The 12584-nt window shown below is 43.5% G+C and overlaps 1 protein-coding gene across 1 annotated transcript in view; it reads left to right on the plus strand.

The window, feature by feature from the left end:
* Window positions 1-12584, plus strand: part of GUCY2C (guanylate cyclase 2C) — a 63485-nt gene that overhangs the window by 41310 nt on the left and 9591 nt on the right. Inside the window, exons 18-21 of the mRNA XM_007064088.4 lie at window positions 1676-1813; window positions 5788-5876; window positions 7154-7245; window positions 8961-9119. Coding sequence (XP_007064150.1) covers window positions 1676-1813; window positions 5788-5876; window positions 7154-7245; window positions 8961-9119 — 478 coding nt within the window. The remainder of the gene's footprint in view (window positions 1-1675; window positions 1814-5787; window positions 5877-7153; window positions 7246-8960; window positions 9120-12584) is intronic.

The following is a 12584-nucleotide window of genomic DNA, read 5'->3' on the forward strand; positions in this document are numbered from 1 at the left end:
TCACCTTTTTTCTATTTCTGCTAATCATCATGGGGTATTTCTGTATAAATAACCATTCCTCTCTTCTCCCCACCTATCTTCTCCTCCCACTTGATTTTTGAGTGAAGATATAAACCTGAAATTGTGACTCTGGAATCATTTTGTATGATTACCAGCTGGAATGTCATAAACACATATTGTATCATCTCTGTGATATGTGGACAGAAGAGAACCTGGGGCTGGAATGGCAAGAGAAAGTTCTTAGATTCACACACAAACATTTGTAGTAATAGAGGTAGGAATATGGAAAATTCGTGGCTAGGAAAAGTGCACTGAATGTAAATGTTACACTCCTCCTGCTCAGGTTTTTCTCATTGTCACATTTCATATTAATATGCATTTTATTGAAATTGTTGGCAACAAAAATGATTGGGGTATGGAACAGCTTCCATATGAGGAGCGATTAATAAGACTGGGACTTTTCAGCTTGGAAAAGAGAGGACTTAAGAGGGGATATGATAGAGGTCTATAAAATCATGACTGGTGTGGAGAATGTAAATAAGGAAGTGTTATTTACTCCTCCTCATAACACAAGAACTAGGGATCACCAAATGAAATTAATAGGCAGCTGGTTTAAAACAAAAAAAGGAAGGATTTTTTCACACAACACACAGTCAACCTGTGGAACTCCATGCAAGAGGATATTGTGAAGGCCAAGACTATAAAAGGGTTTAAAAAAGAACTAGATAAATTCATGGAGGATAGGTCCATCAATGGCTATTAGCCAGGGTAGGCAGGGATGGTGTCCCTAGTCTCTGTTTGCCAGAAGCTGGGAATGGGCGACAGGGGATGGATCACTTGGTGATTACCTGTTCTGTTCATTCCCTCTGGGGCATCTGTCATTGGCCACTGTTGGAAAACAGGATACTGGGCTAGATGGACCTTTGGTCTGACCTAGTATGGTCGTTCTTATGTTCTTATTTTTTTATTAGTAACAGGTTTCTCTTCTTTCTCTGGTAGCTCAGGGGGAAATGTTGTTACAAGCAAACTGAGAATTCCTGGGTGTTAGAATTCATCCCTTGAAACAAAGTTATTTCATCACAACAGGGTGGTGTTTGCATTTTGACTGCTGTGTTGCAGCTAATAGAATGATTTTGCTTTACATTATGATACAATATCAACATGTCATGGTAGGTTGCCACAACAGAATAACACTACAATGTCTAGATATCATGGTGACTGGTGTACAGGAAATACATATGTATATTGTTATACAGCCACAGATATTATGACACAATGATGTTGTCAGCCTCAAAAACATTTGGGGATTATTTTCATGGGTTCATGGAATTTAAGGCCAGCAAAGACCTTATGACTATCCAATCTGACCTTCTGCAAAACACAGGCCATAGAACCTCACCCAGTGATTACTGCATCCAGCTCAACAACTTGTGTTTGAACCTAAGCATATCTGGTAGTCAGTTATCCAGTGTGTACTGAAGTTGGCCCTTCCACACAACAGCTGAACAAATATCTAAACAATACCAAGTTCTAGTGGGGATGGGGACAACAATAGTAAAAAGATAAAATTAAAACAACACGAAGGGGATGAGGTTCTGAAGAAGCTCACAAAAATCAGTTTCATCTCTCTCTCTCTCTCTCTCTCTCTCTCTCTCTACCTCTTCTGGCTGCTCAGATCTGTGGACAGCTCCTGAACACCTTCGTCATGCTGATGTGTCTCAGAAAGGTGATGTGTACAGCTATGGAATCGTTGCACAGGAGATCATCTTGCGCAGGGAGACCTTCTACACTAACTTCTGCCGGGACCATAAAGGTAAGAGACTAAAAACCCACATCTATCTTTTGCTACAAACGTAACGTTTGGATGTTGTGGCGGTGACTGTCACCTTTTCCACAATTTTAGTGAAAAACATTGTCTCTGTTAAGTACTTGAGCTGCTACTTTTCTCACTGGGCAATGAATGAAGAGTCTAATAGTAGTGACACATGGGAGTAATTGCTGTGATTTTTTTAAATTAAGATTTGTATTGTTTTTCCTTCCATCCTTCCACCTTGCAACATTACATATTCCAACATGTTACAATTCAGTAATACCAAACATCAACAACAAACCCACATGGACACCAAAAGGGCAAAAGAAACCCAATGACATGAAATAAGAGTGCTTGGCATTTATAGGTGGGCTCGTTAGGCATTCACTATGGCATTTTGCAGATCTCACCAATAATGCTTCACGAGAAGAACATTTTCTTCTCCACTGCATCCATGAAATCACATTTCATGGTACTGTTCGAAATAGTTGACAGCCTGGTAAATTCTGGTTCCTTGGCTCAGAAACCTAATCAGATCTTTTGTGCTGCAGGGAATTTTCCACATACTTCAGGGAGAAGATTAATTATATTTGTGCCAAATTGACTGCTATTTTAGAGAGCAGATCCATGCCTTGAGGGGCATTCTAGGAAGTTTTGCTACATGAGGTTCTGGAATTACTGGGTGAACATCAGTTTGTGATTTTTGAGTTATGGACCTATACCTCTCATGGCTAGTAAAAGCAAGCAGGGAGGTTTTGAATCCTTTGATCCAGAAGATGGATAGTCCCAGACCATGTGGATACAGTTAAGTCTTCTGTGCCCATATTTTTGTCAGGTAGCTGGAGTTTTAGGAGTGAATTTTGTATACACTGTGTAAATGATGAAACAGTAAGTCTATATAACTATTAAAGCAGAACTCCATTAAAGTTCTGTTTGAGGCCAGCTGGGGCTTCATCTTCAGTGGGAATTAAACGCAACATTTTCAAAACTGCCTCAGTGACGTAAACTTAAGTCCTAGTGGGTTTCTTAGTCACTTAGGCAGTTCTGAAAATTTTACCTTTAGTCTAGTTTTCATCTTATTGTGGACAATGCATGACCCTTCCTCATATTATGAACATAACTTTTAGGTCTCTATCTGCCTGATTTGCAAAAGACTTTGCCAAAAGCTTTGTAGGCCAGTGAGATAACTGTGTTAGGTTTACACAGATAGAAGGCTATGCTAATAAAAGACCCACAATGGACAAACTTAACTATGAAGCTTCTTGTTTGCAGATATCGAAGAAGTTTCTTTTATTGGGAAGCCAACTGTGTATTGTTCCTGAAATGGACAAATTTTGTTTATATGATGTAAATCCAATAATGCCACAGCACCAGAATCCATCTATCATTTTATAAATTAGAATAACCACAAGAATGTAAGAGTTTAGAATTCCCCAGACTGCATATTGATAATGAGTTCAGACGCCTCTTCTACCTCTGAGTCATCCTGCAAACCCTCCCTGTGTTTGTTTAAACAGGTAGTACAGCAGCACCTCAGCCTCCCAATTAGCTCTTTCCCTCTAAACATGTTCAAAGAATTTCTGGGGTAACCTCAGCATGCTCCCTGCCCAGACACGTAATGTTTATACTCTGGGAAACACAGCCTTTCAAATTGCTAACTCAATACAAATGAACATTTGAGAGAGCTCGTTTTGGGGGGAGGGGACATTTCAGATTTACTTTTGGGTTTCCGTTTGTCTAAAAAACAAACAAGCAAAGTTTACAGTGCTCTACTTAGTTAGAATATAGGGAATCATTAGCTAAACATACTATATTCGTGGCATATTCGTCATCTTTATAGCCCTGTCTGCCCAAAAGCATACTGTGTGTCAAATGATGCCTGGTTCTGTGTGGGAGTACAATTGGGAGCAGAGTATAAGAGGTCTTATTCCTCCTTTTGCAGGGGGTAGGCACAATCCCAGTGAACACAAGGATTTTATAAGTGTAGTGTCACTACTGGCAAAAGACTCCCCAAATGGGCGGAGAGGGGAAAGGGATATATTCTCCCTTCCATACTTCAGCCAGCAGGGCTTGCTGCATGTGAGGGTGAGGGAGCAAGTTGCACTCTTTCAAAAAAGTGATTCAGTGGCCATGTTCTCCCTGCTGTGCTGGAGGCATTACGCCAGCTCAGGCACAATGTTCCTAGGTCCTCACTGCCTGCCACCCCCACTTAGCTAGTGGTGTTAGGGTCACAATCTGTCTCTGTGTTGGCTTTGACCTACGTTTTTTCATGAAGCTTCACCATTTTAGAAAAGTTTGGTCCATTCCAAATCACTGTAGTGTTTCCATCCTGTAGACTTAGACCAACTTACTGACAGTTTTGTCAGCATCATGGGATGCAATCCATGCCTCTTACTGGAGCCAGCTCACAGGTGACAGGACATTTAATAGTCTCCTAATATTAGTAGTGGTTAAATCTACTGGGCCTGATGACTCTTTGGCCACTCTGGATTCACCGAGTAATTTTTTTTAAATCTGTGGGCCAATCTTTTGTTAAGATTTTAAAATTTCTCTTTAGCAACGAGATTACATCCACACTCCACGGAGCTTTTCCCTTTATTTTAGTCTTAGGGATATATGAGTGGTTGATGTAATGGGTTCTGATATTGATTCTGATTTTAGAAGTTGGTTAAATAAGTTCAGCATATATTCAGACAGCTGAGGGGTTAGGTTTTTATTGCCAAGAATCAGTGGGGATTGGGACTCACTATTAGGAAGGTTTTCAAGGCCCTCAACAGCTCCTCATTTGTAAATGTTTGGCCTAATTCGTTAGCTAGGATCAGAGAGAGGACAGGTAACAAATGAAGAATTTTTTGAATATGCTTGAGTCATATTCTGCTTCTGAAATGAAGCACCAAGATACTATGATGATTGACATGCTGTAAATACCTTAGGTAGGTAGGTAGGTAGATAGAAACTAGACACATAGAAGGACCAGTAATAGGCAAAAATTATTTTGCCTGCTGAATGTGTAGAATCATTTGTGATATCTCTTACAGAAGCCCTTTACATGGTTGGACTAGCAGAACATTCATTACTGCAAGTTAGGAAGCAAACTAATGGTTTGTTGATGGCACAGTATGAATGAGTTTTGAAAACATGACCTGGCTTCTGACGTGTTCAGGAGTCAGAGAGTTTTGCTAGGATGGGACAGTGTCTTCCTGCTTATGGGTACAAATAAGGCAACAAAATGGTGTGTTTCAAAATTATATTCATATATATTAATGCTCTGATTTTTAAAGGGTCTGAGCATCTGCAGCTCCAATTGCCTTTGTGAGATTGTGCTCTGCACTTCTGAAAATCAAGCCATAATATCCTAAAGAGCTTCTCACATTGCCTTTTACTATGGCTACACCCCATCCTGAGAAAGGCACTAATATGGCTACTGCCCACTTGGGAAGTTGTCGTGTCCATGTCTATCATGCCCAATACATGCATGTATACATTTCTATTCCTTTCATTTCTCAGGTGGCTTCAAGACACTCTGTTCTGGCCTTCAGCCTTATAACTAGAAACCCCCCAAAGTTCAGATCCAGATAAAAAAAACATGGGTGTCCAGAGCCATGCTTTTGCTTTGGGCCCATCTCTATTTATAAAACTACCTTGGCATACTGAATTCACTCAGGTTTCAGAGTGGTAGCCGTGTTAGTCTGTATCAGCAAAAAGAACGAGGAGTACTTGTGGCACCTTAGAGACTAACAAATTTATTTGAGCATAAGCTTTCATGGGCTAAAACCCACTTCATTGGATGCATGCACTGGAAAATACAGTAGGAAGATACATATATACACACAGAGAACATGAAAAAATGGGTGTTGCCATACACGCTATAATGAGAGTGATCAATTAAGGTGAGCTATTATCAGAAGGAGAAAAAAACTTTTTGTAGATGCACTGCCTCTTTATTGTTTAAATATTGCACCTTTTTTTTTCATTAGAGAAACTTTACAGAGTGGAGAGTGGCAAAGGAGTGAGACCCTTCCGCCCAGACCTGATCCTAGAGACTGCAGGAGAAAGAGAGCTGGAAGTAAGCCTACTCTAAAGGAAAAGAGGAAATGCTTCTAGCCAGGCCAGAGATGGCTGGTGTGGGAGGATGAAGGCTATACACACTATACATTCCAATGCTGTGGCCTTTCAGGAAGAAAAAATGTCCCATAATTAACATCAGTGCAGTGAAATGTAATTCACTGGACTTCTTTCCTCCTCACTCCAGTGCCCACAACGCAGCATTTCCTTATTCTGCACCTGGTGACTTCTAATAACTACATGTGTTAAGGGTGGCTCTTTCTGAATTCACATGGTGTCCAGTGGGAGGCGTTTGCCAATCCACTGGAAAAGAAAAAAAAAGCACACAGATCAGAGGATATTTTCCCCACTTTTAGAATTATTTTTTTAAAATTGCATTAATTTTTTGATGGGACATATGGGACAAAGAAGACCCCTGTTTCATTTTAAGGAACACATGTATGTTTAGTATGGCACAGTGTCTGTTCATCTTGACGAGATGCATCATGGGGAGGGTGTTTTACCTTGTCTGAAGCATCAACTATTAGCCAATTCTGTATGTGGGATAACTGGGCTAAGTGATTAGTCATCTGATTCCACATGACAAGAGCCCAGATACTGGACTTCATTAATGTATCGTCTGATCCAGTGTGGCAAATCCTATATTCTTAAATGGAGTGATTTATGGGGTCTATGTAACTATTTGGGAAAGGACTACTATTATCTTTTGACAACACTTTCAAACAGTATTACAGTATTAATTTCTATATTACAGTAGCATGTCTTTTAAAATGTTGATATTATTAAACCACAATAATCATTAAACACTAGAGTGGATATCTCAAGGGACGGGTAATAGCATGACTTTTTATCTCTGAGCCACCAGTTCCAGCCAGAACCCAAGCTCAGAGAATTGGGGATGGAATTACTAAGGCTTTCACTTCTAGGTCAATAATTACAGTCTGGTACCAGGTTGGGGGATTGGATCCTTTCACTTGGCTTTCATTTATGGACCACTGATTCAAATTCTGTTCAGGTTGGTAGTCATTACTGAATGTCATTATCATCTGTCTGCTGATCAGTGGCTAATGTGAAGAGAGCGTTGCTGTAAGGTGCCTATAATGAATTCCCTCGTCACAGATTAATAACAACTGGTCACATTTTAATAAGTTACTGGCCAAGAGGGATGGGAGCGGAATTCCATACTGACTAGTGAACAGATCCTGGTCATGCTGTTTAACTCTATTACCATTCTTTGTAACTGCTCACCTGAATTTCCACTGGTTTGTACATTCTCAGGTGTTTATGCTTATAAAAAGTTGCTGGGAGGAAGATCCAGAGAAAAGACCTGACTTTAAGAAAATTGAGAGCACTCTGGCTAAAATATTCAGGTAAGCACTGTGTTCCAAACTCCCAGCTACCTGGAAGCTGATAGTTATAGGTGTAGTCTGAGGCAACATGATTCAATCAGTGGAAAAACAGGGCTCACTGACTGGGCCTTTCCTCATCCTTTGACAAAATGGGAGGTGTGGGTGCGTGAGAGAGATGATCACCCAGAGCCCAAATTATTACATTTTGTAAATAGGGACTACCCAAGTGTCCGAAAGTGGGTCAGATATCCAGGTTTCAGGAAATTTAATGAAGTTGGACATTCTGGGGATGAGGTGATTAGAAAGTTTAGGTGACTTGTTTTGGTGAGATTAATGGATTCAAAGTGACCACAAAGTGAGGTGATTGAAAAGATCAGGTTACCCAGAGTAAGATAATTATAGGGTTTGAGTGAAATGACTTCCCTGCCATACCTTTTATAATCTAGTTATTTAAAAGTCCCAAGCAATGGGTTTTCAGCCACTTCCCTTCAGAGCCTATTTCACAACTTTTAAACCTATCCCCATAAGTCTGTCCCACCAGACGCTTGCTATATTTTTATTGCTCTTCTCTGAACTTCTTCTAGATTGTCATTATTGTTCTGACAGTGTGGTGTCTGTAACTGAACACAACATTCCAGATGAGGCCACACCAAAGAAGTGCAGGAAAATAGTTAGATTTGCCTCCAGGGGCATGGAGGAATACATAATTCATGCCCTACAACTGTAGCGGCAGTTGCATTAGAGGGAGGCTTACCTTCGGGGGGGGGGGGGGGGGGCAGTTGGTTCCACTGCCACCTTAACATGAATGTTTTGCTTGGGGGAAAAGGCAGTTTTAAAATCCAGCCAGATTTTAAAATCAGAATCTGAATTATTGGATCTTCCAGTCATCTTGGCCCCATCCACTTCATGGGCTGCATCTGCTAGCTCAGGACCTCCAGTGAAGCAGAGATTATGATTGGCTTGTGCTATATCATCTTTGCTTCTGGCAGATGGTCCACTGATGGGAGTCTTCAGTCCAGGTCCCACCAGTGGAAACCTGCAGATCTCAGTGCGTGAATGTGACCCACAGCCTGTTTACTTCCCCTTTTGGTGATAAGATGCCATTGCAAAGGCAGCACAAAATTGCATGGCTTTTTTTGGTGCTCTTTCCCACTGCAAACTCATGTCTAATTTGCTGCCTCCTATCACCTCTTGCTCCTTCTCAGGATTCTCTCTTTCCACGGTACTCTCTCCCATTGAATATTTGTGTCTCAGATTATTTTAAAAAAAGAAAAGGAGTACTTGTGGCACCTTAGAGACTAACCAATTTATTTGAGCATAAGCTTTCGTGAGCTACAGCTCACTTCATCGGATGTGAGCTGTAGCTCACAAAAGCTTATGCTCAAATAAATTGGTTAGTCTCTAAGGTGCCACAAGTACTCCTTTTCTTTTTGCGAATACAGACTAACACGGCTGCTACTCTGAAACAGGTTATTTTAAGTGACCTGAAACTGTGGAGATTAGGAGGGCCAGGAGCACTGGGGCTCAGAAAATTAGCAAGACAGGGTGACCTGGGTGGGCCTCAGGCCTTTATGCCTTAAGACTAAGCCCTTTGCTAAGAGGTGAAATTATGAGCTTTGAGCAATTTCCATTCTAATTGCAAGGAAGCCACACACTAAAATAATCTTTGGTAGCTCACTTTTGCCCTTGTCCTGCCAATGTGCTTTCTTCATCCTTTTCCCAACCACTGTTCCCAGTAACTACCATAGTCAGACCAATGAAAGCTACATGGATACCTTGATCCGGCGTCTGCAGCTGTATTCCCGGAACCTAGAGCACCTGGTAGAGGAGAGGACGGAGCTATACAAGGCAGAAAGGGACAGAGCGGACAGGCTAAACTTCATGCTGCTCCCACGGTGAGTGTTGACCAGCAGGGGTTTCCATGCAGTAGGAAGCGTTCAATATTGACTGTGAAGCCCACTGGTGTGTAATGCATCAGAATCATTGTGGGAGGCTCCAATCACAGTGAGCATGAAGGCGTGAATAATACTTGCTCCACAGAATAAATTGTAACAGTTCACAGTGCTTGCCTCCGGAGATCCAGGTCAGACAAAATGGGCTAAATTATTCTGTCAGTTATAACAAGTGACTAAAAGCAGAATTTGGCCCATTTTCTTTCTTTTTTTCCCTATGATTGGCATTATCACCTTTCAAATGAGCTGTAGAACTGAGGTCCTGAACTTGTAAGGTGATTAAAGATCCCATGTTTTTATCATTTAGCCTTTACTGACTGTTAATGCACATTAGGACACTCCTCTCCTCTTGAGGTGATGGGTTTGGTTTGATTCTGCAGGGCTCTGATTGAAAATACTGTTTTGCCCTCAGACTATAATATTCATGGCCTGGTTGAACTTTATAATGATTTTTTGTCCACAGCTATTAATACAGTATTCCCAACATGCTCTTTCTTACAGTTTTTTCATCTCCTAAGACGCCATGGTTTACAGATGACTTGCAAGAGGGGGGCAAGTGGGAGTGACTGCTAGAGCACTTGAGGAGGAAGTTTTGTGCTAATTAGACTAACTGGGACATTAAGAACTTTTACAGTTTTATGCCATGGCTGTGCAGGAGGCAAAGAAAGATTTGTTTGTGGAAAGCTAGCTGAGAGCTAGCTGGCTGAAGCATCATAGACATAAGATTGAGGTTATGTTAGCGGGTTGAGGGAAAGTATCAAAAGAACTTGCAAAGATTATATCAGATCCCCAGATGGAGGGATAGCCATTTATGGAACATGTTGGTAATATGGGTGTTTTGTTAGACTGACGACTGCTCCAGGGTGCTTTGATAGAAGCTACAGCCAAGAGTCTTGTATCTGGTGAGATGAATGAGACAGTTTCTTTCAGATGCAGGCAGACCTCACCACTGTTGTTCATGCTTCTGTCACCTTTAGCCTAGACTACTTTAATGAGATGAGATCATTTGGAAACTGAAGCTGATGCAGAATGCAGCTGCCTGCTTATTGAGTGAAATGTCACACTAAGAGCCTATGATGCTGGTGCTCTGGGATCTGCGCTGACTGCCTGTTGGTATCCAAGTGGAGTTAAGGGTTGGGTTTCACCTATAAAGTACTAAATAGTTTGGGACTTGGTTGCCCATGAGACCACCTCTCTCCCCAAACTATACTGCTGCAATTGTGTTCAACAGAAGACCTTGATACAGAAGAAATGGGGCTGTCAACAGGTCGTTCTCTGTGAAGCCTCATCTGCTCTGGATCATGCTTCTCACCTGGTCTGCCAGATTAGCTAGCTTTCCAGAGAAGCTACGTCACAGCTTGTCAGGAGCAAGGCAACTTGTGCCATATGCCCTTTGCTAGACGAGTCACAGTTAGTTGAAATTAATCTAAAAAATGGCCACCTGGACTTTTAAACTCTCAATAAAAATGAAGAGTTTGTTGCATGCTTAAACTGAAGGTGAAGTCAAATTGTGAGCCCCTGACCTGGGTGTGGATGCTGTGAGTTAACACTGGGGAGCTGCTCTCCTGCCCCAGCTTCCCCCCCTCTTAGCAGAAGCAGACAGGTGAGGCTGATTGCCTCCTGCCTCCTCCGGGCTCTTCTAGCTGCTGAAGGACCAAGTTTTATTGGTTCTGCCAGTACCAAAGCCTGAGTGGCTTCTATACTCATGGCCAGTGATGAGCTGCCGAAATCCTTAACAGGTTCCCTCCTCACCCCACGAGGGGGTCGTTGCCCACCCCCGCCCCCCGGGACTCCTGCCCCACCCAACCCCCCCACGTTCCTTGATGCCCCCCCCAGGACTCCTGCCCCATCCTCCCCTGTCCCCTGACTGCCCCCAGAACCGGGCAGGAGGGTCTTGTGGGCTACCGTAGTGGGTGCCCACCCCACCCCTAAGAGCCAGAGGCACCTGCCGGGGGGCGAGGTGGGGAGTCCCGGTGGTGCTTACCTGGGGCAGCTCCCAGGAAGCATCTGGCAGGTCCCTCTGGCTCCTAGGGGTGGGAGAGCATAGCTATGGGGGGAGCAGGGAGAGCGGCCGCTCCCCACACTGATCACATCAAAAGTGGCGCCTTAGGCACCGACTCCCTGGGTGCTCCGGGGCTGGAGCACCCATGGGGAAAATTTGGTGGGTGCAGAGCACCCACCGGCAGCTCCCCACCCTGCGCCCGTCCCCAGCTCACCTCCGCTCTGCCTCCTCCCCTGAACGCACCGCCCCGCTCTGCTTCTCCGCGCGCCCCCCCCCCCCCCCCGGCTTCCTGCGAATCAGCTGTTCGGCAGGAAGCCGGGGAGGACTGAGAAGCAGGCCGCGGCTTCCCACTCAGGCTGAGGGTGGCGGAGATGAGCTGGGGTGGGGAGCGGTTCCCCTGCGCGCCTCCCCCCCCCCAGGTTACCTGCTGCAGCGCGGGCGGCCCTCCTCGCGCCCCCCAGCCCAGCTCACCTCCGCCTCCCTGGGCCTGAGTGGGAAGCCACGGCTTGCTTCTCAGCCCCCCGGTTTCCCGCGCGAACAGCTGATTTGCGGGAAGCCGGCGGCACCCACAAATTTTCCCCTTGGGTGCTCCAGCCCTGGAGCACCCCTGGAGTCGGTGCCTAAGGTGCCACTTTTGGCCGGTTAAATTTTTAGAAGCCCTTTTAGAACCGGTTGTCCCTCACGGAACAACCGGTTCTAAAAGGGCTTCTAAATTTAACAACCGGTTCTAGCGAACCGGTGCGAACCGGCTCCAGCTCACCACTGCTCATGGCCCCACTTTCCCAGGCGACACTCTGCCTTTGGGCAAATTTTTCAGGGTGGTGATACCTCCAGCATGGGGGCAGGGAAGGCCTGGTATCCCCCATCACATGCTACAGGGTCCATTTGTAGATGAGGTGGATGGAAAAAATGAGAGCAATGTAATTTATGCTTGTATTTGATATTGCGATTTTTATTTGTTGTGAGGACACTCGGAGCTTTAAATGTGTGTCTGTTCGTATTAGAGTTATAAATCAAAGTAAATTCATAAACATAACTGAATGTCACTGTTTACATGAATGGGGGTGGGGGTCAGTGTTGGTGGTCCTAACAAATTCCAACTTGGAGAATTATATTCTGCTAACCTAAAATCAGCCTGAAGTTTCATTTGGAGAAAGTCTTGGTTCTTTCTAAAATGGAAGCATTGTTTTTGTTATGTGCTACTAACGAGTTGCCGTATTCTATCCCAGAAATTATTGTATTTCAGTAGTGGATGAAATAATCCTTATACCCACAATGTGTAAAGTGCTTTGGGATCCTCCAAGATGAATGATTCTAGAGAAACATAAAATTATTATCATAAAAGGCGTCTACCATTTTGAAAGTTCTCACTTGCAGTTTATTTACAGATATTCTCTAACACTCAT

Source organism: Chelonia mydas, chromosome 1 (genome assembly GCF_015237465.2).
Source record: "Chelonia mydas isolate rCheMyd1 chromosome 1, rCheMyd1.pri.v2, whole genome shotgun sequence".
NCBI lineage: Eukaryota > Metazoa > Chordata > Testudines > Cheloniidae > Chelonia > Chelonia mydas.